The 25,807-nt window shown below is 33.7% G+C and overlaps 2 protein-coding genes and 1 pseudogene across 16 annotated transcripts; 2 read left to right on the top strand and 1 right to left on the bottom strand.

The window, feature by feature from the left end:
- The first annotated feature begins 396 nt into the window (after positions 1–396).
- On the top strand, positions 397–14,489 carry LOC107926326 (glycine--tRNA ligase, chloroplastic/mitochondrial 2). Of its 3 annotated transcripts, none has more exons than XR_005900035.1 (36): positions 397–857; positions 978–1,028; positions 1,267–1,334; positions 1,737–1,818; positions 1,940–2,003; positions 2,855–2,910; positions 3,077–3,154; positions 3,247–3,321; positions 3,412–3,482; positions 3,712–3,828; positions 3,922–4,023; positions 4,428–4,554; positions 5,471–5,554; positions 5,783–5,869; positions 6,374–6,475; positions 6,670–6,733; positions 7,401–7,456; positions 7,628–7,699; positions 7,905–7,987; positions 8,086–8,134; positions 8,476–8,538; positions 8,636–8,725; positions 8,811–8,897; positions 9,100–9,171; positions 9,247–9,305; positions 9,570–9,663; positions 10,021–10,239; positions 10,364–10,458; positions 11,319–11,409; positions 11,496–11,600; positions 11,770–11,808; positions 12,167–12,256; positions 12,792–12,843; positions 12,942–13,043; positions 13,327–13,408; positions 13,540–13,626. XR_005900035.1 is itself a non-coding variant. In XM_041075642.1 (36 exons), the coding sequence occupies exons 1-36, from the start codon at positions 600–602 to the stop codon at positions 14,274–14,276; spliced, it is 3,219 nt and encodes a 1,072-aa protein (XP_040931576.1). In that variant the 5' UTR covers positions 400–599; the 3' UTR covers positions 14,277–14,489. The 3 variants fall into 3 exon arrangements, 2 of the variants coding, with proteins under 2 accessions (XP_040931576.1, XP_040931577.1); XM_041075642.1 differs by lacking the exon at positions 12,792–12,843 and adding an exon at positions 14,178–14,489 and having other exon boundaries at positions 400–857; positions 13,540–13,625; XM_041075643.1 differs by lacking the exons at positions 397–857; positions 978–1,028; positions 1,267–1,334; ... (1 more) ...; positions 1,940–2,003; positions 12,792–12,843 and adding an exon at positions 14,178–14,489 and having other exon boundaries at positions 2,852–2,947; positions 13,540–13,625.
- Positions 14,490–15,887: 1,398 nt separating this feature from the next.
- LOC107926296 (ELMO domain-containing protein B) lies at positions 15,888–24,594 on the bottom strand. Of its 13 annotated transcripts, none has more exons than XM_016857126.2 (11): positions 24,223–24,507; positions 23,912–24,074; positions 22,534–22,643; positions 22,169–22,237; positions 21,967–22,082; positions 21,820–21,874; positions 21,374–21,494; positions 21,206–21,253; positions 20,773–20,823; positions 20,477–20,585; positions 15,888–16,371 (listed from the first exon to the last, which is right to left on the bottom strand). In XM_016857126.2, the coding sequence occupies exons 2-11, from the start codon at positions 23,994–23,996 to the stop codon at positions 16,353–16,355; spliced, it is 783 nt and encodes a 260-aa protein (XP_016712615.2). In that variant the 5' UTR covers positions 23,997–24,074; positions 24,223–24,507; the 3' UTR covers positions 15,888–16,352. The 13 variants fall into 13 exon arrangements, with proteins under 13 accessions (XP_016712615.2, XP_016712613.2, XP_016712614.2 ...); XM_016857124.2 differs by having other exon boundaries at positions 16,202–16,371; positions 20,773–20,867; XM_016857125.2 differs by lacking the exon at positions 15,888–16,371 and adding an exon at positions 18,835–19,061 and having other exon boundaries at positions 20,773–20,867.
- LOC107926295 (RGG repeats nuclear RNA binding protein A-like) lies at positions 16,174–18,751 on the top strand (annotated as a pseudogene).
- Positions 24,595–25,807: the final 1,213 nt, after the last annotated feature.

Raw genomic sequence — 25,807 nt, 5'->3', positions numbered from 1 at the left:
TTTAAATTCAGATTCATGAATTCCAAACCTCGAGTCTCAAATCATGAACTTGAACATTAAACCTCGAACTGTTAAGAGTTTAGGTAAAAAAATTACTAAAATTATGTATAATAACATAAAAAAATATTAAAATATTATTAAATAATTAAATAAAGAATATATATGATGGAAAGTTTCATAAAATAAATTTTCTAAGAGTTAAATTTTTTTATATTTTTTATATTAATTTAAGCTAATAAATAACTCCCTGGCAAATAGATGATTACCATAATAATAAATTTTTAAAATTTAATTTTTCTGGCAAAAAGATTATTGCCATAATAAATAAATAATTTTTAATATTTGTTTTCAAATATGATTATTTGCAGTGACATAAAAAATGTAAAAGAAAAATCTCCTTATCTTCTTTATCCTTTATCTAGTAACTGTAGGGTTTTATGTTTCTGTGTTAACCTCGCACCATCATTAACCACACCAATTTCTCCTAATTATTCATCCAATTCCCATTTCATTCAATCAAACACAGAAACTAATACATATATTTGTTTGGATAAGCTAAAAGGCTTAATCCAAGCCTCAAACAAACTGCTCCAGCAGCAATGGCTATCCTTGCTTTCCCCTTAGTCATTTCCTTTCTTAAGCCCAACGCTCCTTACTTCTCTCTCCTCCGTCTCGCCAAGCCCAATGCCATCCTCACCGTGCCTCCGCCTCCTTTGAACCGCCGCTACTTCCGCCGAACATCCGCCGCCTCCGCAGTTCACACTTCTTCAGTTCAGCAACAGTCCTCGACAGATGCCAGCGATGAGCCGAAGAAAGCTTCTGTTCTGACATTTCAACAAGCTATTCAAAGACTCCAGGTCTCATAACTACTACTTACATTATATTGATGACTGTTTTCACTCTATTAATTAACTAATTATTAATTAATTAAAGTATTTAGGGACGGAAACTATGTATAATTGTTGCTAATTTGATAGGAATATTGGGCGTCGGTTGGATGTGCTATAATGCAATGCAGCAACACCGAGGTAATGTAACAGTAATGTCCTAATTTCATTGGTGTGATTGTTTTATCGTTTTCTTCTTACTTGCTTGAAAGTGTATTTGTGGCGGATTTTTTAAGTTCTTTTCATTTGCAAGCTCATTTAGCACAATTGTCCTTATCATTATATTCTTCCACTTTTTTCTTCCTTTTATTTCGTCGGATGTTTGAATTATTGTTAATTGACGGTCAGTATTCATTAAGGTTTTATATCTAATGAGTAGGTTGGAGCCGGGACTATGAATCCTTTGACATACTTGAGAGTTCTTGGTCCAGAACCATGGAATGTTGCGTAAGTATGCTTATGGTTGCAAGTTTCTTGAACTTAAATAAATTACTTATGCATTTTAACCCTTTGAATTTTTGAGTCTGATTTTCATGATTAAATTTTTTCCATTTGGGTGTGTTTTACATGTCTCATGTCTGTCTTAAATAGAATGGGGAAGGCTTTGATGTTTTTGTTGCAAGTTATTGGCCAGTGTTGCATGGACTTTCGTCCATCCATTTTCAGTTATGTTTTCTTCAAGTTTTGGGTTCAGGACTTAGGATTTAGGGTTAATTGGACTTTTATTTTATTTTATTGAAAGAGAACATCTATAGTTAATTTCTTGTTCAGATACTGAATGGCATCTCATGCATCATTGAACTTTTAATGTCCCATTACTAATGGAGAATTTGGAGTTCTCTATTGAAGGTATGCGGAACCTAGCATCCGTCCAGATGATAGTCGTTATGGGGAAAATCCTAATAGGCTCCAACGCCACACTCAATTTCAGGTTTGTGCGGATTATTGAATGGGTTGGGTTTATGATATTTTAATGATTTGTTAAGCTGTTTCTTTGCAGTCATTTTGTAGTTTCCTTTATCTTTTCACACCTTTTTCCTTGACTGTTTCAGGTTATACTAAAGCCTGATCCTGGAAATTCTCAAGACCTCTTTATTCGTAGCCTTTCAGCGTTAGGTATTTAGTTCACCTCCTTTTCTTCCATTCTTGATATACAGTGGTGAGCTTTGCTATTTAGATGCTTGTTTCTACTTGTAAGTTGCCATAATTCTCTAATGCTGCCATTGCTCTCATTTGTGCTAATCTTATTCATTTGATTTATTTTTGTGGAACTTGCTATGGTTTGTATCATAGCTTCATTCTTATGCAGCCTAAGGATTGTGTTAGCCCAAATATGGATTGAACCAAGAGAGTTGGGGCTGAATTGGTTCTATAGAAATTTTACAAATCAATGAACTAAATAAACAGAAATGACAAGAATAAAAAATGATTAGTAAAAAAAATGAGGGTTAAGGGATAGAGAATCAAACATTCGATACGTAAAGGTTTGGTCCTTTAAGTCAGCACCTACGTCCTGTTTTCTTGGCACTTCTTTTCCAAGGTGTTTCCCAAATTCACCAACGAGAAATTACCTTTGTGGTTAAGGTATAACCTTACAGTCTCTATCTTTTATGCTTAGATAGAAACCTTTAATCCCCTTAAGAATTCTACCCATATTCTTAAGTATGATTCTTTCAAGATCACACAATCCCATTTTAAGATATGTTTGCAAACAAAATAAATCTTCTAGTAGAAGAGTGTTAGCAAAGTTGAAGATAAGCTAAGGAAGAGATAAAAATGAAGAACATGAAAACAATATAGATCAATGCTTGTTAACAATGTAAGCTTGAAGAATATAAGAACTTTTAGCTTTTTCTTTGATTTTCTTAGAGTCTCTTTTAGTAATTTTATATCATGTTTTTTTTTAATATACCTTGGTGTTAGTGATAAGAATTTCTGGCTTTTTAATGTTTCTTTGTATGTATCAGGTATTGACATTAGTGAGCATGATATACGGTTTGTTGAGGACAATTGGGAGAGCCCGGTAATATGATTATTTTCATGGTGGCTTTCTTTTATGTGTATGTATGTTTTCCAATCTGCATAGTTTCATGTAATCAGTTAGAACCAGCTGCCTTCTAACTTTGAGCACTTCAAAACTATGATTTTTTAAGCATCAAATTGGTGTTATTGTCCTCACATTCTTATAGGTACTGGGTGCATGGGGTTTGGGCTGGGAGATCTGGATGGATGGTATGGAGATCACTCAGTTCACCTATTTCCAGCAGGTTTGTTCTTTGATATCTACATGTGTCCTGTTTTTCTTTCTGAAAGTCGCGACTACTCAGACTATGAGCTTGTTCCTCTCTCTCTCTCTCAGGCTGGAAGTCTTCAATTGTCACCAATATCTGTTGAAATCACATATGGCCTTGAGCGTATACTTATGTTACTTCAGGTGAATTTCATAACATTGTTCATCTTTCTTCTCTTCTGCTTTATTTTATTCTTTTAGTGTGCCTAAAGTTACTTCAGTTACAATTTGCAGGGTGTCGATCATTTTAAGAAAATTCAGTATGCTGATGGGATCACATATGGTGAACTTTTCATGGAAAATGAGTAAATTTTTTTTGCCTTCTTTTCAGAATTCTTTTAGGTCAGAGAGTTGTGTTGAAGGTCCATAGCTTGATACACATTGATTCTCCAAAGAAACCCAGACTTAGATTATCTTCTTTAATTTATTATTCCTGTTGACTTCATCAGTATCTGCAGCCTAATGGTTGGAAATGCTTTTCTGTTACTGTTAATGTAAAATGCAAATGATTGTTTTATTGAATTGTACTTTCAGGAAGGAGATGAGTGCTTATTATTTGGAACATGCCAGTGTTGACCATATTCAAAAGCATTTTGATTTTTTTGAGGAAGAAGCTCGTTCCTTACTTGCTTCAGGATTGCCAATTCCTGCGTATGTTTACTACTGTTTCAACCTTTTTTATAGTCCTGATTTTTTCCTTATTTATTTTCCTTTCAAGTTAACATTTTCTCAACAACATGCTAGGTATGACCAGCTTCTGAAGACATCTCATGCTTTTAATATCTTGGACTCTAGAGGCTTTGTTGGAGTAACAGAGCGTGCTCGTTATTTTGGTCGCATGCGCAGGTATGATACTTTTCTGCCATTATATCATTTTATTCATATTGGAAACTGATGAGATACAGAAGGCCCAATATGTTAAGCATACTTCCTATCCTGTATATGTAGAGCCAGTATATGAAACCTTTGGATAGACATACTATTTCTACATTGTAACTATGTGTACAACAGAAAAATTTATAAGATGCACGGACTTCATGATTGATAGATATTGACCCCCCCTTGAACAAAAGAAATTGCTCTGTTTATTTAATTGTTTTTCCCTTTAATTCTAGTCTTGAGGCATGGACTGCATGATTGATAGATGATTAGTCCTCTCCTTGAACAAAAGAAATTGCTCTGTTCTTTTAGTTGTTTTTCATTGTTCTAGTGCTGCATCTCTCATGGTGCTTGTCATTGTTGGTTTATAGTTTAGCCCGTCAATGTGCTCTACTCTGGTTAAAGACACGAGAATCTCTTGGACATCCTTTGGGTGTTGTCTCTGAATCTGTTGACCATGTATGTCCTAAAGAGGTTCTGGAGGCAGCAGTCAAAAAGGTTAGTCTAAATACTTCCCCCCCCCCTCTTGTCATAGCACTTCTTAGACTATTGGGAGATTACTTGTAACTAATGTCTTATTTCTTTGTTTTTGCTCTTTCAATTTTTATGTAGTTATATGGATCCTAGATACATGCCAATTATAAGATTTTGGAAAGTTATCCTTGCACAAACAGCCTACTTATAGTGCTGTTGTAGCTCAACTTTGGGGTACACCATTGTCGTAGACTTTTAGTTTTGGCTTCAGTCTTCTGTTACATGTCCTTTTTGAAATGATGATGTATAGTTTTGTATTGCAATAAGCCAGACCGCCCCAGTGCATTGGTGCATGGAATGCTAGTGATGGGGTACTTCATACAAGTGGATTGGTGATGCCTCCTTGTTCCCTCTTCTTATAAAGCTGGAAGAATAGAGGCTGGAGGCATTCTATGTTTAACTGAACATAGCTTAATGGAAGCAATCTATGTTACATTGCTCTTAACTTAATGTAAAGATGTCTTCTATAAATGAACACATAACTAAGACACATATGCCAGTTGATGCTTTTATAAAATTTCCCTCCAATTTTTTTTTTATATCTATTTTTCCAGCATAAATGTGTTATCTTCTTGACATTTTCCTATTCTGCATCTGTGGACAAAAAATGCTCTAGATTACCTCCACCATTGTTGTTGTTTTTCCCCCAAGTCCAAACCTTTTCTTTTGTTCCTTTCTGGTTGAAACTTGGAAATGTTTCTATTTATCCAGCTCTAGTTTTTCCACATTGAAAGTTCTGTTAAATGCTATTTCTATAGTTTCTTTTAAGGTTCTCGTTTTCTTGAGTGTTTGATAACCGTATCTTTAAATTCAAAACACAATTTCTACTGTTTTTTCACCTTCATTAATATCTTTTGTTTATCTTAATTATTTTTCACAGGTGCACCATGATCCAAGATTGTTTGTTCTTGAAATTGGGACTGAAGAGATGCCACCTCATGATGTAGTTAATGCAAGCCAGCAAGTATGATTGATTTTTTATGGAGCATTCATCTTTCTCTTTCTGACATGTTGTGTATTTGATTTATATTTTACCGGCTGTTTTATATGCATCCTTACCAATGGGAAAGGCATTTGGCATATTTTGCTTTTCTCATTTCTTTCTTTGGCTTTTTAATTGTAAAATTCTGGATGGACGCTTGCTTAATTTAATATTTGTTGTTGACTGAACATATGGTTCTGGTCATTGCAGCTTAAAGATTTAGTGTTGCAGCTACTTGAAAAACATAGATTGAACCATGGTGGCATTCAGGCTTTTGGCACTCCTCGCAGACTAGTGGTACAACTTTGTATTTTGCGTGATTTTGTAGTCTACAGCAGTTCTTATTTGCATGTCTATTTAAATGCTGTCTGTTTTGGGGATGCTGCTGTTAAGAAGTTGAGCGTGTTAAACCTTGAATTGTGATGTGATGAACTGGGGTTATACATGTAGACTTGAAAGAGTGTATATAAAGCTGATTGCACTTGTAAGTTTATCATAATGTGTAACATCATTGTCAATATATTATTTGATGTCTAAGAATCTCTTATGTTAGCTGGTCCAAGTAACCCATCATGATGTATAACAGGGCATCCCGTGTGGACATACCTAAAGTGTATTATAGGGATGCATTTGTCAGAATTGTTAAATGTTTATTGTGATGCATTTCAGATTGCTAATATATTAATTTTGATTGTTATGTCTTTTATTTATTTAGTGGAAGTTCCTCTATGATCATGTGCACCAGGTAGATGCTTAAATTCTTTATATGTTAGATAACCAAGCCTTGTTTCGTCGTTTCAGATATCTGTTGAAAGTCTTTGTCCAAAGCAAGCAGAGAATGAGCTTGAGGTTCGGGGACCTCCCGCTTTGAAAGCCTTTGACCCTCAGGGAAATCCTACAAAGGTTTTGGTCGCCTCTTATTATGCTTTGCTATATATTTTTCTTCTGAGAAGAAGGAAGTATGATGTTTTGTCTGGTGATTTTGGTTGTTGGGCTGTATAACTTCAGTAGTGAAGATTCTGGCAGTTCCCTTGGAGTTTTGCATTTTTTCTTTTTATTTTGGTTTCTACCTATATGAAATTTGTTGTTTACTGCAGGCTGCTGAGGGTTTTTGCCGCAGATATGCTGTTCCACTAGATTCTTTGTTCAGAAAGGCAGATGGTGAGTCAATTTTGATTCCTGCATAAGGCTTGAGTCTCGGTATTCTGTGCTTCATCTATTTTCTTGATAAAATTACTTAATATGTTGCGTTACAACTTACAATCATGATAAAAACATCAAATAGGAAGGAAAACAACAGGCATTATGTATTTCTTCACCAACATTTATTATGATCTCCTAAGTTTCATGTCATGTTGAAAAAGAAGTGATGCTTTTTTTTTTGGTCAAACACAAAAATCCATCTTACATTCCCACTGGTATAAATTTCTCAAATTCAGAGCAATGAATTGTACCTACTTGGTATAAATAATTGTCTTGCTGTTACTATATTAATCAAGAGAAATTATTTACCTTTCTGGTAGATTATGTACTTTATAACATTCCTTGCCCTTACATTAGTGGAACAAATTATTATAGGATATCTTTAGAACAGCTCTATGCAATATCTTTTCATGTTTAGATGGTATCATTGCATTTGCTTTATCTGCAAAAAGGAAAAAATTCTGTTTTCTGCAAAAACCTGATCATCTTCCAATTTAATGGAAACTGGTTAGGTTGCATCTAAACGTAATCTTTATTTTAGCATGAGTTTGTTCCCGTTGTCAGTGAAAAAGATCATGGTTACTTATGGATTTGTTGCTTTATTTTTATAATAAATGCTTTTCAGGGAAAACAGAGTATGTTTATGCCCGTGTAAAAGAATCCGCTCGATTTGCTTTGGAGGTTTGAGTTCTGATCTCTCTTTTGCTTTCTAAATCATTGAGTTTTTCTCACCATGATGGTCCCTTTCTTTTCTTTGTTATTTCATTTCTCTTTTGAACTGCCTCATTCTTACCAGGGCATCTATGGCATTTTGATTTGTTTATCTTTGTAAGCATCTTTTGTGTACGTTAGGTTTTATCTGAAGAATTGCCCGGAATGCTTGCTAAAATAACTTTCCCAAAGTCGATGCGCTGGAACTCACAGGTACTTCTATTATTCCTTTTTTCTCCTTCATTCTCGTCTATGTGAGCATTAGCAATGCATATTCTATTCAAGGCTTGTTTGTTCTCTGTTTTCGTGTTTGCATAATTGTTTGAAACATAATCTGAGGATAATATGTTATTCTTTCCAGTTTAGACATCTTAAAGAGCATACTATTTTTCCTTTCTTTTTTGCTTTCTTAAAATAGGTCATGTTCAGCAGACCTATTCGTTGGATTATGTCCCTCCATGGAGATGCAGTGGTTCCATTTACATTTGCTGGGATTTTGAGGTAATTCAGTTGTAATTATATATTGCTAATGTAACTTCTCCTCTTTACTAACGGTCAGATGTTACTTTCTGCTTACCATTTTCATTTTTGATATGTAGTGGAAACTTATCTTATGGTCTTCGTAATACTGCAACAGCTACTGTCATGGTATATACGGCAACTTGTTTCCACCAGCTTAATCTGGTTTTTATATGTACTGAAAGATTATTTTTCTGTTGTGGCATCTGTAAGCATTATGATGAAATAATGAACAATCAATCTCCTTTCCAAATGATTATTTGATCTAATTGATTTTGTCTCACTATCGTTTCACGATCATTAAGTGGACAGAGTTAAGCAGATGGAACCTAACATTTTATTTTATAGTGCTTCTGGAAAACTTATTGGAGTTGCTCTACTACGTTGGACATTATGAAAAATCATGTAGTGCTTGTGCCACTTCTTTTATTAAGCGTATGTTCATTTCAGCTTTGAAATGCTTTCCACAGGTAGAAAGTGCAGAATCTTATTGTAGTATAATGAAGAATGCTGGAATTGGTATTGATATTGAGGTACTGACAAATATTCTATTTATCAGGATTTTGATTCTATAAACTTCTGTTTTCTTTCTTCTTGGACTTTAAAGCTGTACTGAATGTCTATTGACAGGACAGAAAGAAAACAATTTTGGAGCGCTCACATTTATTAGCAAAAAGTGTCAACGGAAATATTGCTTTTCAGGAAAGCTTATTCAATGAGGTAATTCTTTCAGATATCAATTGTTGCTCTCTTTGTTGAATTCTCTTGCAAAGAGACTTGTTCTTACAGTATATTAATTTACCAGGTTGTTAATCTTGTTGAAGCACCTGTTCCTGTGCTTGGAAAGTTTAAAGAGTCTTTCTTAGAGCTTCCCGATGATCTTTTAACTATGGTAAGCTGATGAGAAATCCCGCGTGACTGTTTTGTGGGCTAAATTTATACGTGACTTTTTTTCCCCATATGAGATTGTATGTCTTTTCAGGCTCCTTAAGTTAACTGACTGATCTTATTGCATGCTTAGGTATTCTATCTGACGAATTATCTTAGCAGTAGCATGATATTTATGTACTAATGCTATGCACCAACAAATGCAGGTTATGCAGAAGCACCAAAAGTATTTTCCCATTACTGATGGTAATGGAAAGCTGTTGCCCTACTTCATTGCGGTAAAAATTGCTTTTTGAGAAAAGTTGTCAGTTTGCTTTTGATGGTTTCATCAGTTAACATTGTGGTTTATATAGGTAGCAAATGGAGCAATCAATGAGATGGTGGTGAGAAAAGGAAATGAAGCTGTTCTCAGGTTTTAACTTATTTGTTACTTATTGTTCACAGTGAAGTGAATAGAATTAAACATAGATCCTTGTTTATGTTCTTCCATTAAGAGTTCATAATTAGAATTTTTGCATAGAATGGATGTTTTAACCCAAGATGCCTGATCAATTGCCATCTTGGTTGCTGTCTTATCACCTGGAGCTAGGCTTTTTGTTAGCAAAATTTTCTTTACATCTTTGTTGATCCTCAATGAAATCTAAACAGGGAGTAAAATTTTCATTTATTTTTGCAGAGCTCGATATGAAGATGCCAAATTTTTCTATGAGCTGGATACAAATAAAAGATTTAAGGATTTCCGTACTCAGCTGAAGGGGATTCTTTTTCATGTAAGTTTTTTTTTTTTTAAATGTTTTGTATGTATATTGTGAAACATAGATTACTTGTTGCTAGAATTTTTTGGTGATGTCTAGAGTTTCTTCATCAAATTTGAACTCAGAATGTCAATTTTACCTTTTTTAACATTAAAAGGTAAAAGTTGGATGAAGTTAGTACTTAGTATATAATTTTTATGGGTGAACAACTGAACATTGATATCAAAGAATAAAATGATATGGAAGTGACAAATGATGTTAACCCTTAGCTGTCTGTTGGTCTTTCTCTCTCTTAGGATTAGATTGGGACTAGGCTGTACAGAAAGGTTAAAAGTACAATAACCTTTATAATTTGATGATATGAAATGATAGGAGAAGTTAGGAACAATTCTGGACAAGATGACACGAGTTGAAAGCATGGTTTGCAAGCTAACCATGGGCTTTGGAGTTGAAGAAGATATGCTTCTGATTATTAAGGAGGCTGCATCACTTGCAATGTCAGATCTTGCTACTGCTGTTGTCACAGAATTTACTTCACTCTCTGGCATAATGGCCCGTCATTATGCTCTTAGAGATGGCTATTCAGAGCAGGTTGTTTCTTCCCATCTCTTTCTATGCTTGTATGAAATATTTCATACTGCTCGACTTCTATGTGCTCTTTACCTGTAGTGAATTTACCAAGCATCTGACATTTTTGGTACTTTTGTTGTAATAGATTGCTGAGGCCTTGTTTGAGATAACACTTCCTAGGTTTTCTGGAGATTTGCTCCCCAAAAGTGATGTGGGAATAATTCTTGCAATAGCTGACCGGTAAATTTTCATCCATGTGTTTGTTACCCCTTTCTTAGTCTCATTGCTTGCTCTGCATGCATATTAGAAATATAGCTAATTGAAGTTAACGAATGCAATATGCCTCGACATTACAATTTCTCTTTTGTAAATATCAATGGTCAAAGGTCGGATTAATTAATGACTTTAAGCTTAAACTTCTGAATTTTGCTAGCCGCTTTATGAAGGGTTGAATGATGGCAAAAGAAAATATATAAAGCAAAACCTCTCTATGTCTATATAGTATTTGTTTATTTTTTGAGTAAAACTAAAACCTAATTACTGTCCTTACCGCACTCCTTTCTTTTGCCATGGAAGCTTTTGAAGGTCTGAAGAAGCTAAAACAAATTAATGAAACTTGAGCAACTAGTGTTCATGAAGTGGCTGCTCTTATGACTAAGAGTCTTAGCATTAGGCTTTTGAAACTTGCTCAAAGGAAATGGCTATTAAAGAAAGTGTAGCCTTTGATTCATAAATATTAAAGTTCCTAGATTTTTAAATTTCGTCTTTCTAAATTTCATGAAAATGAATAGGAGCTTAAATTGCTGCATCTTACCCCTACTGCCTAAAATGCCATAATATCTTTAACAGATTAAACAATCTCTAAATAGCGTAGGGATATGATGAAGATCTGCAATATGTCTGGATCTTACATAACATGTGTCCTTGATAATTAAAAAGCCCCCAACCCCCCAATTCCCCTCCATCGATACTGATAAGTGACAGTCCAAGTTCTTTATCTTATATACGAGTTCATCTGAAACTATTTCTGTTCTTTCTGCTTACTCGTTTATATGGAGTAGAATTCTGCTTCTAAGTCGATTAGATGTTTTTTCCCCCAGAATTGATAGCCTTGTTGGCTTATTTGCTGCTGGTTGTCAGCCTAGCTCTACTAGCGATCCATTTGGCCTAAGAAGAATCTCTTATGGCCTAGTAAGTATTTGATCTGTTAAGCACATAAAACTCTTTTAAGGCCATAATATATTTGCTGTTATAATATTAAACTTTTTTAAGTGCAGGTCCAGATACTGGTGGAAAAGGATAAAAATATGAATTTGAAACATGCTCTGGAACTTGCTGCTGATGTCCAGCCCATTAAAGTTGATGCAACCACAATAGAGGATGTAAGAAGCAAGTTCTTTTTCTGTCAGAATACAATGTCATGATTACTTCCTCTGTAGTGATTGCCAATTCCACTTATGTGATTGTACATCTCTAAATGCATCATGTGATGTTAGTCATGAACATCAATTTATGATGTGGAACTTAATCCTTTTTCCTTTCGTGTTTCAGGTATATCAGTTTGTTACACGAAGACTAGAGCAATATCTGGTGTGCATAAATTTTTTGTGTTACAGATTTCTTGAAAATATTTTTGTTTGGTTAAATGCTTTTAATGATACTGTGAACGCAAAAGTAGGGATGATGCTTATTTAGCCAGTTTATTTCAACCTTGGGATGTTGCTTATTCTGTGCTTAAATATGTTTTGAGCTTTTGTCAAAATAAAATAGAATAAAATAAAATGATTTTTGGATTTATTACTTCCAATCAAATATATATTATTGTTAATTACATCTGAACCGGAAAACCTCCAATTTAAGAATGAAACAAAAGTAAAGTTAGTGTAGGTTTTGCCAACTATCATGCCACTAGAGAACTTTATGCGGATAGGCTGTATTCTTTTTACAGGTTGATAAGGGAACAAGTCCAGAAGTGGTTCGTTCCGCCCTTGCAGAGCGTGCTAACTTGCCTTGTCTAGCTGCTAAAACGGCACGGAAAGTAAGTGAATCTGGTTTCAATTTACTTGACGTATTCGTTTATTATGTCTCTCAACAATGACCAGCTATACCCATGATAGTTTTGTTCGAAATGAGACTTATTGATGCCCCTCAATTCATAACTGACACTAACACGGGGCCATAATAGGAAGTTATCTTTGTATATTAAATGACTGAAGAATACCCAAAATAATGTTCATTTTAATACTAAAAAGGGATTGTCTGAATTATGAAGACATTTTTAATGGATGGGAAAAGCCTGTTAATTGTTTAGGTGGTATTATTTCTGATATTCTTACTGCAGGCTATTCACACTTTATTTGTGTATGGCTTGAATTTACTTGTTTTTGATAATAAATAAAAAGGTTTGCTCTCTGCGTAGGAGATAGATTAAGGTGTTCCTGAATTAAATGCATTTCTGCAGTGACTGATATTGTCTAGTTGGAATGTATTATGTTTTCATTTTATGCTGGAGTCTTGTACCCTGAGCTGCCCTTCCTCTGCGTTTGCGTGTTTTGTTTCTTTTTCCTTACTAGGGAGCTGCCCGATGTTCTTTTGAGTTTTTTCATGGCGTGTTGATAAAAGATGGAAAGGCCCCCCTCCCCCTCCCTTTTGATTTTCATTTCTCACTCATTTCCAGTATCCTCAAATATTATATGATAGCATATTAAAAAAAATGAATGCAGTTGGAAGCCTTGTCGAAAGGAGATCTTTTCCCCAAGGTTGTAGAAGCTTATTCTCGTCCAACTAGAATTGTCCGTGGAAAGGAAGTGGATGCTGATATTGAGGTACTGTTACTCCCTTGGGTACACCAAAGAAATACCAAATAGCTTTCATTTGAGCTTTAGATCAAATTAATGTGCATGTTAGTTTTTACCCCAATTTGATAGTGAAACTCTGTATTAAGATCTTGACTGAAACCTGAAAATTGCTGTTCTCTCCCTCCTCGTAAGATTTCTAGTTTGTTTAGGTCATCAAGATACAAGAAGTTATCACAAATCTTTGATTGATTCATATAGATGTGTCGCTTGCAAGTTCTGGAATCTAATGCTGTTTAATCGTGTTCATTAGGTGGATGCTACTGCATTTGAAACAAATGAAGAGAGAGCATTATGGGACACTTTCTTGTCTGTTGAGAACAAAATTCACCCTGGTATTTTCATCAGTCTATTGGCAGCCTGCAAGTAGTCGTCATTTGTATAAAAAATGGCACTCTGATTTAAGTTGATCGAATAACATCTTTCCCAACTAACCCGGATATCTAACTTTTTTCTGATAATGCAGGTATCGAGGTTGATGACTTCATTGAAGTATCCTCACAGCTAGTACAACCTTTGGAAGATTTTTTTAATCAAGTTTTTGTGATGGTGGTATGTTTGTCTTCACATCTTACTCATATAATTTATAATACATAGTTTGTTAAGGCTAAAGGAGAAAATACTGCTTTAAATTATTTCAACCACCATGCTTTTCTTTAGAATTGGTTATTTTAAGTTATTTGATGGTATTTCAAAGAAAGCTTTCGTGGTTAATTTTGCCTTAGTATTACTCTAACACCACCAATTCAAGGTAAATTTTTAAATTGAGTTAGATTCAAGTTCTGAGATCAGACATTTTGCTTTAAAAATAACTTGCTTTGAGCACTTTTATGCTATATTATTTGCACTCAGCTGTGAGTATCAGAAATAAGAATGTGTCAGACATGGGTGTCGGACATGTTTACTTTAAAGAAAAATGGTGAGTTGGAGTAGCATAGCTTTTAAGCTCAAGTTGGTTAATATAACATTAAATAAAACGACGTGCAAGCCTGTGATCTCATGACTAAGATTGGATCATATTCTAGTGGTGCAAGAGCATGCTTGACCCCCCTATCTGTTTCAGTTTAAAATGATGTTTTACTGATACGTCATGTTTATGTGCAGGAGGATGAAAGAATTAGAAAGAACAGGTTGTGTTTGCTTAAGAAAATTGCAGACCTTCCAAAAGGTGTGGTAGATCTCTCAGTTTTGCCTGGATTTTGATCCAACAATATATATACATGCTTCCATCGGAGTAAAGATGAGGTGAGTAGGAGTTGAATTTATTTTCTGGAAGTAAGAGTCCAACACCGTATCAATGTACCACATTGCTATTCCTTGTGCATTGATGTGTAAAATAATAGTTTTGACATCGCAAAGCTTGTAAAATTTTGTTGGCATACATTGGTTTTCCATCCCCTAATTCATTTCCTTAAATCTACCCTTCATATATATTACTTAGAGATATAGATATATATGTATGCATGTATGCATTGCTCGAGATTTTTCATTAGTCTTGAAGCATTTAACTCCTAGAGGCAGGAATATATCGTATAAACTTCGAAGGATCTTCCAAATTCGTAGACTGACCTGTCCCATAAATCCATTTTACTATTAAAAAAGTAATAAAATATTTAAAAATATTTTTTATTAATTAATTTTGGGTTGGGCCAGTTTGAGGTACAAAAATTTTTGTCCAAGTTCGGTGCTAATTGGGCCAGGCATATTGAGTCAGGTTTGGCAAATTTTCTTGTTCAATTATAGGGTAAACTAGAGAATTAGTCCCTCAATTATTAACGTGTTTTTATTTTAATTATCAAACTATAAAAATTTTCAATTTTGCCATTAATGTTTTTGTTTTGGTTACTCTTAGTGAAATGGCTGACAAAAATAATGTGATTTTTTTAACTGGTATAATAACATATTTAATTTTTAATATTTATATATTTTATCAATTTGATTCTAATTTTAAATAATTTAATAAATTTAATTTTTATTTACAAATTCTGTTAATTGATCCTTAAACACATAATTAAATAAAAAATACAATTAACTTATTATATATTATGAAAAAGTACAAAATGTAATATCATGTTTACCTCAAAATATATATAAAATAATATTATATATTGTGACAATATTTCTACGTGCGATGAGAGCATCAACAAAATTAAATGGAATATGAAGAGTGCGTTAATCACCATGGTTAAGCCCTCCTAATGAACCACTGCTCCTTGTTTGAGATGACAGTGATGATGATAATGATGTGGAGGACGATGACGGTGATAATGTTGATAATGAAACAGGCTTGAACGTAAACAAGCCATGCCTTAAAATAACCACTGAATTAAAATTAAATTTTCAACTCGAAATAAAAAATCAAAAAAGAAAACTAAATTTATGACCTCCGATGAATTAAAAGGAGATTTCATGTAGGAGAGAAAGTTTGAGTGAGAAGAAATGGAAATAAAAAATAATAGGAATGAAAATAGAGAAACGAAAGAGATGATACAAAAATCTAATGTAAAAAAATTATAAATTTTTCGAGTAAATATTAAAAGTTAATTATTTAAAATAATGATTAAATTAACATAACCTATAAATATTAAAGACTAAATTTATTATTATATTAATTTTTAAATTAACATAAATGCAGATTAAATTACGCTGAAGCGTAATATCCTTCTATTTAAAGGTTAAAGAGAGATTATAGATAATTTTTAGCTTTATACCAAACATATCATGAAAGAGCTAATTGGATTGGATTAAAAAAATGAAGACAATTAATTGTACAATGATTTTAAAATTCTTTATAGTTGAGTGAGAAAAAAAGTTAAAAAAACTATACGTTTATATATAAAAATGATCAATAAAGTCAGTTTTAAAGTATCATAATTCATACCAAACCACTATAAAATAGAATTGATTACAGTTAATTTCTCTCCTCTCGCGGCTAATATAGGGTTTTTCTCTCTTCATTATATTTTCTATCTCGCAGATCTATTCATCCCAACATTTGTTTGATTTTGCATGTTATTAAAATACTAAACTATGGAAATATTCTATCTTTAAGAGGAAGGGCTTGGAGGGATTAGTTTGGGTGTTTTTTTATTGAAGAAAAATGGCGAGCTCCAACCCGTTTGATTTATTGGGTGATGATGATACTGGGGAGCTCTCATTGCTGATCGCCGCTCAGAAAAAGGCCGCTGCCACCGCCCCCTCCGGCGTCCCTAAGAAAGGGCAGGCTCAATCTCAGACGAAGCCGCAGGCTAAGCTTCCCTCCAAGCCTCTCCCTCCTGCTCAGGCTGGTAAGCTTCCCCTAAAAAAGGAAGTTACCATTCCAGCTTTATTGCTTCAATGTTGTAGCAGAAGGATTTCCATAATTTTATATGCAAAAATTGAATCTTTTGGGTCTTTAGTTTAATTTGTTGTGTAATATTAAAGTTACCCTTTTTAATGGGTTTCAATGGATTTATTTTAATATATTTGGGTTTCATTTATGGTGTAGAGAATGGAATTTGATTGGTTATTTCTATGATAGTTTACACAAGAAACATAACTCGTATGAATATAGTATATAGCAATTCATGTATCCATTCCATCATAATATTTGAAGAATTTTGCATTATTATTATAGGTTAATAATTTGTATTATATAAGATTTGAGACATGGTGAATGTGTTGTGATTCCTATTGCTTTTTGGGATTATAGTTTATGTGCATTTGATTTTTTTTTTTAAGTGAGGGAGGCGAAGAGTGAAGGTACTTGTGGTGGAGGCCGTGGTGGGCGTGGTGGCGGTACTTGTGATTATATACAGACGTGATTTTGCCAATGATGAGAATTCATTCAGCAACAGTGCTGAACTCAGTCAAGGTGCACCCGAAGATGGTGAGAGTAGAAGGCCCTCTGAAAGGCGTGGTGGCTACGGTGGTCCTCGACCTTATCGTGGTGGTGGTCGCCGTGGTGGTTTCAGTAATAGGGAAACTGGAGATGGGGAGGGACCTCGCAGGGTGTATGAACGCCGTAGTGGGACTGGACGCGGGTAAATGAAGTCTTGTTTAACTTTATATTGACATATCCTGCATATTAGTCTATCCAGATCTTGGAACTCATGCTTTTCATTTGTGGTTCTTGTCTCTAGAAATGAGCTCAAACGCGAAGGCTTTGGTCGTGGGAATTGGGGAACTCAAACTGATGAACTTGCTCAGTGAGCTATTTTTAGTGTTTAAAGTGTCAATGATTCCAACCTTCAATAGTATTGTAAAATTAAACAAAATCATTACTTAGTTTTGTTCTTCTTTCATCATTATACACCTTTTAGGGTGACTGAAGAAGTTGCCAATGAAGGTAAGCAGAATTTAGGTGATGAGAAGCTGGCAAGAGATGGTGATGGAGGAGATGCTGACAAGGAGAGCCTTACAAATGAACTTGAAGAAAAAGAACCCGAGGAAAAGGTTGATTCACCTGATAATTTATCATTTTAGATTGTCATTGATGTCTACCTATGTTGTTGAACTTGTGGTGAGTGTCAATACAAATATGTGTCCAACAAGAGTATGCTTGAATTTTTCCAAATGCTTCCATGTATGTGGAGAATCATACCCCTAAACTCATGTTCTAATATATGTAAAGCATGGATACTTAATGAACATGAAGAGTCGGATTAATATAGATATCTGCTATCTTTTCTAATTGTCATACTAATAGGTGATGACTCTTGAGGAATACGAAGAGCTGATGGAAGAGAAGAGAAAGGCTCTGCAGGCACTGAAAACCGAGGGAAGAAAAGTAGATGCGAAGGAGTTTAAGTCAATGCAACAGCTTTCAAATAAGAAAAGTAATGATGAAATCTTCATCAAATTGGTAAGGCCCCCTTGATTCCTTCGGGAGTTCTATCATTGACGACTTATTAGTTTGCAAATATGTATTGTCTATTAATCATATGTGCCTTCAATTGTCTCCTACAGGGCTCTGATAAGGATAAGAGAAAAGAGGCTTATGAGAAAGAAGAGAGAGCTAAGAAGGTATTCGTACATCCTTTTATACAAACCGTGTTACAATTTTCCTGTTTTTTGAGTTTCATGTGAGCCTATATTTAAGTTCATTGGACTGCAGCACACTTTGTGCTTTTTTAATTTTATAGACTTGGGCAGTTGGCAAACTTTGGACGATTATTTTGTAATTTTATCCATAAGTTATAGCTTGCAAATGTGCTCCTTTCTCTTTATAGTGATTTTGTAATTTAATTCCGAAAAATGTCTTTATGGCATGTACTGATCCTTATTGTTTACTTGGTAATGGTTGTAGTCTTTGAGCATTAATGAATTTCTGAAGCCTGCTGAAAGGAAGAGGTACTACAACCCAAGTGGACGTGGAAGGGGTCGAGGTCAAGATCAAGGTCGCGGGCATAGCTCAAGAGGGTTGGTGGAGGTAATGCAAGAAGTAGTATGGCAGCAGCACCTTCCATCGAAGACCGCAGTCATTTCCCTACTTTAGGTGGCAAGTAGATTTCTCTAGAATCCACTAACTATTTCCATGGGTTTATCTTATTTTAATTTCTATTTACTTTTTGGTTTTGGAATTTTTGGATTCTTTAAAATTTTGGGCAGGAAATGAACTCAAATAATCTGGTTTCCTGTAGCCAAAGGGTGTCTTGAAGAACTCGTATGTTTTGAATGTATATCAGTTTTTTTTCTTGTAGTTCCCCCCTGTTGTTATACTGTGATCTTAGCAGTATCTTACTGCCCCACCCCTCTCCCTCAAAAAAGAAATGCTAACTAGTGATGCTCAGTTTATTATTTTCTGGTTTCTAAAGTTTTTATCAGTATTTAAACCAATTATCATTTACACACTGTTTTCAATTTTTACTTTTGTGTTTTATAAATAACAGTCTCTAATTTCGTATGGCTCTTGGCGAATGTCTTGATTTTCTTCCAGATAGCTTTGTCACCCTGCAGGCTAGGCAAGGCCAAATTCTGTCCCATCCATTCCAGTGGTCTTGGCTGAAACTACCATAGTAGTTATTATTTATAGGGTTACTGTTGTTTTTAATGTTCAATTACTAAATCGTGCATTGAAATTTTAAGCTAAATTCATGTTAAATTGAGAAAAAAAATATTAAATTAGAAAAAAAATAAGTATATTATTTTGATATTTAATGTTTAATTTGATACTTTTATTTTTATGCACTCGTGGTAGTGTATTATAAAATCTAAGCTAATTGGCACGTATGAGATCCAAGAGTTGAATTGATTATTGGTCTCATCATATGGATGACTGGTAAGGCCGATTTCGTACTATCTGTCTGGCTAGTGTCAGTGTGTGGGACCAGACCGTTCTCGTCCTATTCCAATGCTGAATTGAAACATCTTTTTCCCTACTCTTTCGGGTGCTTGATTTGACAATTCTCTCATCTAATTTCACGATTTCTACATCATGGTAACCTACCCTGTCTGCCCTTTAAATAGCATTGATGTTGTGTTTCGTTGTATCCACCCTATCTACCCTCATTGGGACAACTTATCTAGAACCAACGATTTAATCAATGTTTACTTTGATATCTATTATCACTACATCACTTCCCTTAGGACTGACGGTGGGTGTAATATTTGTATTTTATTTATTTATTCAAATTCGTAAATTTACTTAAAAATCATAACTCATTTATCATTATCCAAATTTGAATCTGAATTAAATATTTGACGTTCAAATTTAAGAGTTTAATAATCTATTTGAGATAATATTTGAATTCACAAAAATCCGAATATGAATTTTTAAAAATTTAAAACCAATCTCATTCTTGAATCTGTAAGATATCTGATTCCAAATCTACAATTCTAATGTGGATTTGGATTTCAGATTTGGATTCTGAAACCGTTATTCAATTAAGTAATGCAAATTCAAATACTTGGAGGTGTCTATTTGCAAAAAACGAATCGGATATCCACGAATACCCAAACCCACAATTCAATTTGTTACTCCCAATTACCCACCTTTTGCATAACGAATGCAATGCCTACACCTATATAACCCAAAATCTCTTCTTTAGTTATTTATTTTTCGACGTGAGACTGAAACATCCTATCTAATCCCTAGTTAACTAGACACTGAAACAGAGACATTAGAGAGGACCATTAGTAGAATTTATCGATCTCTGGACTGATTTTCTTTCGGATGTGGATACCGAGATCCACGAGGCTAAAACAAGCATGCTCAGCTTTCTTCCTAAGACTATAGCCAAAAATTGAAAATCCTTTCTTATTCTAAGAAATCAGAAGGGAACATCAATTCCACTTGTTTGAAATGAAGCACATGTATCTAGCTTAAAAGACATTTGGTTAAAGGCAGAGAAGGGCAACATGTTCATCCATAGCATGCATCCTAGCTCTTGCCATTCACAAAAGAAGTATAGTTAAAGAAGTACCTTTCAACTATAGTGTAAGAAGACTGTACGAGGGCAGTTCCTCCAGACGTGTTATATCTTCCAGTAAAAACTCCCTTTCCAGTTGGCAACGCGTGGCTTTCATCACAGTCTGTAAAACCAAATACCAGAGAAAGAATGATTTGATTATAGGAGAGCAGGTCTATGGCACTGTGAAAACCAAACAAAAAACAGTCTTAGACAGATAGATGGATAATTCAAGCTAGAGATATTTGAGGTTGCCTTTGTTTTAATATCATCCTAGTGCAAAAAGAATTTTCTGGTTCAAGAAAACTTACATTGAAGTCCATGTAAGATGCACGCATAGCAAGCCATTGACGATCCATTAGCTTGAATGCGATACAATAGAGAATGTCAAACGCTGATTCGTTTTCTATTCAAAGGCAAAAAACCAAAGCTAACTTACTTTAAAAGGAGTACAATTAGATTGGAGACTAAGGGCTAGTTTAGCAATGCTTCTAAGAAGCACTTTTGAGAAAAGCTCAAATTTTCTGCTTCTGCATTTAGCCAATTTTTGGCATTTGAAAAGCATTTTTTCTCTCAAAAGAGTCTTGTTTAGGAATTTTTTTTTCTCAAAAACCTTTTTTTGTCCCAAAAGTGCTTCTTAGAAGCATTGCTAAACTAGCCCTAAGTGACTTGGGAAAGAAATAAACTTCCACGAAAACATTATAAACATAGAAAGTGCAAAAGCTCGGAATAAACTGGCATTACCTGAGAGGAACTTCAAGAAAATTGCTCCTACCACTGTTCTTGGTTTGACTGTAGAAGTGAAGCATGCAGTGTTAATCAATTAAAAATATGAAATACCAATCCTAATGGATGCTTAGAAAATAAAACAAGAATTCGAGAACATCACTTTTATTTTCAACGATACATTACCTGCTTCAAGATCAAGCATCTGAATAAGCATGAATGTAATGTTCACACCGGCCTCGGCAAAGGGATATTCCCACGCTGACCGGTCACCTTCCTGCTTCCAAAGGAGATCCTTGAAGGATTTCTGCATTGAGATGTTCAAAAACACCTTAGCACTGGATGAACAAAGACCAAAAGATAAAGTAAAATTTATTGAAGTAGCAACGCAAGATCATAACTAGATTTTAAAATGTAAATGAAATACTTTCCAGAAATCATGAGATACATACCTATTTGAAATACCTGTAATCATTGCATGTATATAGCAATACAATTCCAAGTACGCTTAATTTTGATATTGCAAAAATCGCCAAGAAAACCAAACACAATGACCATGCAAAGTACTGAAGAGAACTACGAAAAACAAGGCATTGTGGGTTAGGCAACACAAGATAAGTAAAAGTACATACCGGAAAGTGCCTAGCAAAGAATAACAGGTTCTCCAATGATATAAAACCGCCACCCCTGCAAGATACATCCAATAATTAAAATGTACTTACCAATATGATAGTCATTTACTGACAGAGATATGGACAGATAAAAGGGAACTACATTACCTAAAATCTGTCGATGGATCTTTCCCTTGCCACCCCATTTCCTTCCATTGTTTGGATATTAAGCCGTGTAGCTCTTCTTCTGGGAAGACAGCATTCCATAAGGCCCTTAAAGCTTCCTGTAGAGAAGCAGCAATAATGAATGAGATAGTTATAGATTTAGAATTGCGGCGTAAGTGTAAATAGCATCATCACAAACTGATACCTGATGCTCAGGGATTGAACTATCATAGGCAATATCTATACGGTTCTGCAGCCTCTGCAAGCATTCTTCCTGACAGCATAAATGCCAAGATTAAATGTTCCAGTAAATGCAAGTAAATTTTGGATTTTTGCAAGAAAATAAAAAACATGAAGCTTGAAAGTCAAAAAAGGAGCGTGCCATTTTTAAATACTTCAACAATGATGGAAAACAATCCCAAGAGCCAACTAATGGGAGAGCAATTTGAGTAATAATAGAGTTAAAACACAAAGGTTGGGTTCAGATGATAGCAGTAAACTTGGGAGATATCATACCAAGTTGCAGGGAAGGTAAGCAAGAGAACCTATTGATCAGATCATAAATACTACCTCGGAAGGGGTTAAATCAAATGATGGACGAGCATCACTCTCTCTTCTCTGTGCACAAACACAAGAAAGGCCTCTACCCAACCATGCTGCTGATCCTGCCACAACCTCAGCTGTAACAAAAAGAAATAACTCTAATAATGAAAATGCAGTTGCTATCTCTTCATTCAACTGCTTTAACAATTTCAAAATTACCAGTACCAAGCACAACCTCATTTTCAAAAAGATGGTTCTCTTCAGCAGCTAATAGAAGCAAAAATAAGATAAATGGAAAAGGAAAATAGGAGAAAACACCAGCCAACAATCTCCAACCAAGATTAAAATAGAAAATGATAACTACACCCCACCAAGGAAATTGTAAAATCTTTATTGTAAGTAGCAGGCATAGAATTATTAAAGCAAGAAAAAAGATTGAGTCCTAAAAACTGATATACTAAACTTTTGAACTATAAACAAAAAAAGCATGTAATGTAATCTGATGGAAAGAGATAAAAATTGATATATGAAAACTTCATCAAGCATGAATCTTGCAACCTTAAACTGCACTAACGAATGGCTTCAATAAGAGAGGAAGAATCTAGTTGCTCGAAATTTTGGATTTAGATTTCATTTACTATACAAATTGAGAGAACGAAATTAATATGTTATGTATAAATTAGTTGAAGTTCAATGAGTTATATTTGAAAGGTAAAAAAATATGAAAATGATTTCAATTCACTATTAGATAGACATCTAACAAATCCATCAATGTTGCAGTTACATGTGTTTTAACACACAATTACTTCTTTTATTTATTTATTCTTATAATCCAAATCCCCATAGCCAACCTAAGACAAATGAGAACGGAAAAGCACACCTAATTGACTTGGTACCAACCGGATCACTTTCTCTACAGTTACTATTTTTCTATTTCACGCAAAAAGGTTTGAAACAACAAGATAACAGTCAGCCAAGCAACTAAGCCCCCCCCCCCCAAAAAAAAAATCTTTAGAGTATGAAGTAATTATCAAATATACACATGAAATACCACAAAAAAATTCAACAATTCAGTTAAAATTTTAAAAAATCCAAAGAAGAAACATCTAAACAGAATATCAGAAAAAAAAAATGACGGAAACTCACCAAAACAGATTTGAGCATCATCGCACATTAAGTTAGGGATTGTTTTTGGAAACACTCAAAGCTGACTATACCTCGCAGTTTAAATTGCAGATTCGCAATTTACTCGCCGGAAAAGAAAAAAAGTAAAAGTAAAAGTAAAAGGAAAGACGTTTCTAGCTTTAAGAGACTAAAGAGAGGACTCTTTAAAATATTATTTCTTTTACACGGAAAATAAAAAGAAAAAGAAAAAGCGGATTTAAATTAGTCAGAGCTTCATCACCAGAAGTTGAATGGCATGAATTTTCTCGCTCGAGACCTTGAGAAATCCTCCTAACAGCTACAAAGGAACCTCCTCTATCGTCCATTATCACCTGTTCTCTTTCTCTCCTTTCATATACAGTTCATCATTTCGATCTATTTATATGTTTCTTCTCCAGAAATAGCTGCAAATAGCTTCTTCACAGTTAACGAGTGTAATCAACCAGGGAAAAAGAAACCGAATCAAACTTCTGCCATTTAAAGAAAATGAAAAAACACATTCGAAACGAAGGAATAAGGTAAGAAAGTGAGAAAATCAAAGCCAAACAGTACCAAAAACAAAAGAGCGAAGCCTTCCGATGAACTGAAACGTCGAATGCAGCTAAAATCAAAACGAAACCGACCACAACTGAATCAAACAGAACCGAAACGTTGATTTCGCCGCCACGAAATAACGCCGATGAAGCTAAAGGTGAAGTTCCGATGAGTAGCTAACTATAAGGCAAGGAGCTCTCTCTCCCTTGTTTTTCTCTCCCTGTTGTTGAGTGTGCTAGCTTCGCTGTGGTTTTCCATTTTCTATAGAGAAGATAACGGAGATTACGAAAAAATAGGGGGTTTAATTTTAACTAGGTAACTTATTAATTGATATTATTGATTTGGTTAAAATATGTGAAAAAACCCTGTACTCTTTAAAATTTAAATTTTAATATTTTTATTTTTATTTTTAGAAATTTAGTTTACTCATATTTCAAATTTTAAAATTTAGGTTCAACCAGTGATGAATTCAGATACTTTTTTAAGAAATTAAAATTAAATTATATATTTTTATAATAGTAAAAATATAACTTTACCATTTTAATAGTCTTATATTTATATTTTTAAAGAATTAAATTAAATTTTTATTTTTTTAAAAATAAAGTGTAATTTCATCATTATTAATTTAAAATTTATAAATTATAAAATATTTAAATGTACAATTTTCATTTTAGGGCCAGACCTTGGCTCCGTCACTGAATTCAAGCATTTAAAAAATTAAAAGAATTTTAATATTATTAATATATGTAACTAAATTTTGAAATTTAAAAAATATATATAATAATTAAATTTTAAAAATTTAAACTTAAGGAGAAAATTGCGTTTAACTGCCCAACGGGGGAAACTTTGTAGCGGGAAGTGTAACGGTGGATGGGCTTAGAAGTGTGGGTTATTTGGGTTTAAGTCGGCCTGAAAGGAGAAAAGGGATTTATATGGAAAAGTTTAGTGTTAAATTTTATCTGTACGAATATTAAGAATTTAGTAATATTTATCAGCTCGATAAATTATATGTAACCAATTGATAAAATTAATCAGTTTAAATTCATATGTTTATTAATATTTAGATTAATTTTTAATTTAAATAAATTATTATAATTAATTCTTGACAAATTTAATATAAAGTAATTAATTTCTCAATCTTTCATAAAATAAATAATGAAATTTATAATCAAGTCAGCTTTAAAAAAATTGAATTTGATTTGATTGGTACTGGAGTTGAATTTGAGTATAATTAAGTTTTTTTATTGTTAGTTTATATTTTGTAATTAATATCTAAATTTTTAATTTGAGCTAGTACAAATAGAGTTTGAAATTAGGGATTATTGTTTTAAAAATCCTACAAGTAGGTTAGGTTAAAAAATATCTAAAAGTAGGCTTAGGGTGACAATTACCTTGTATCAAAATAATAAAATATTTTAATTTTAGAAAAAAATAGGTGAGAACCTTAATTTTGGAATTGAAAAATTTTCATATCAAATATTAATCATATGAAAATTAATGCAACATTTAATTATTACGAAAAACAATTATTTAACGTATATATTTTAAAATAGATAGAAATCCATTTGAGGAAGAATGGGTGAAGTTTAATACGAATGGCGCA

This window comes from Gossypium hirsutum, chromosome A08 (genome assembly GCF_007990345.1).
Source record: "Gossypium hirsutum isolate 1008001.06 chromosome A08, Gossypium_hirsutum_v2.1, whole genome shotgun sequence".
NCBI classification, from domain to species: domain Eukaryota; kingdom Viridiplantae; phylum Streptophyta; class Magnoliopsida; order Malvales; family Malvaceae; genus Gossypium; species Gossypium hirsutum.
This window is presented reverse-complemented; position numbering and strand designations above follow the sequence as displayed.

Excerpts from the sequence above, each read along its gene's own strand:
- LOC107926296 (XM_016857117.2), bottom strand. The coding sequence starts at position 23,996 with ATGGACGATAGAGGAGGTTCCTTTGTAGCTGTTAGGAGGATTTCTCAA. Across the intron at positions 20,824-21,205 it reads TTTCTTGAAGTTCCTCTCAG|CTAATGGATCGTCAATGGCT; the intron begins GTAATGCCAGTT and ends ATCGCATTCAAG. Across the intron at positions 20,586-20,772 it reads CATCTTACATGGACTTCAAT|ACTGTGATGAAAGCCACGCG; the intron begins GTAAGTTTTCTT and ends TTGGTTTTACAG.
- LOC107926326 (XM_041075642.1), top strand. The coding sequence starts at position 600 with ATGGCTATCCTTGCTTTCCCCTTAGTCATTTCCTTTCTTAAGCCCAAC. Across the intron at positions 6,734-7,400 it reads TTTGTTCAGAAAGGCAGATG|GGAAAACAGAGTATGTTTAT; the intron begins GTGAGTCAATTT and ends AATGCTTTTCAG. Across the intron at positions 7,457-7,627 it reads CCGCTCGATTTGCTTTGGAG|GTTTTATCTGAAGAATTGCC; the intron begins GTTTGAGTTCTG and ends TGTGTACGTTAG.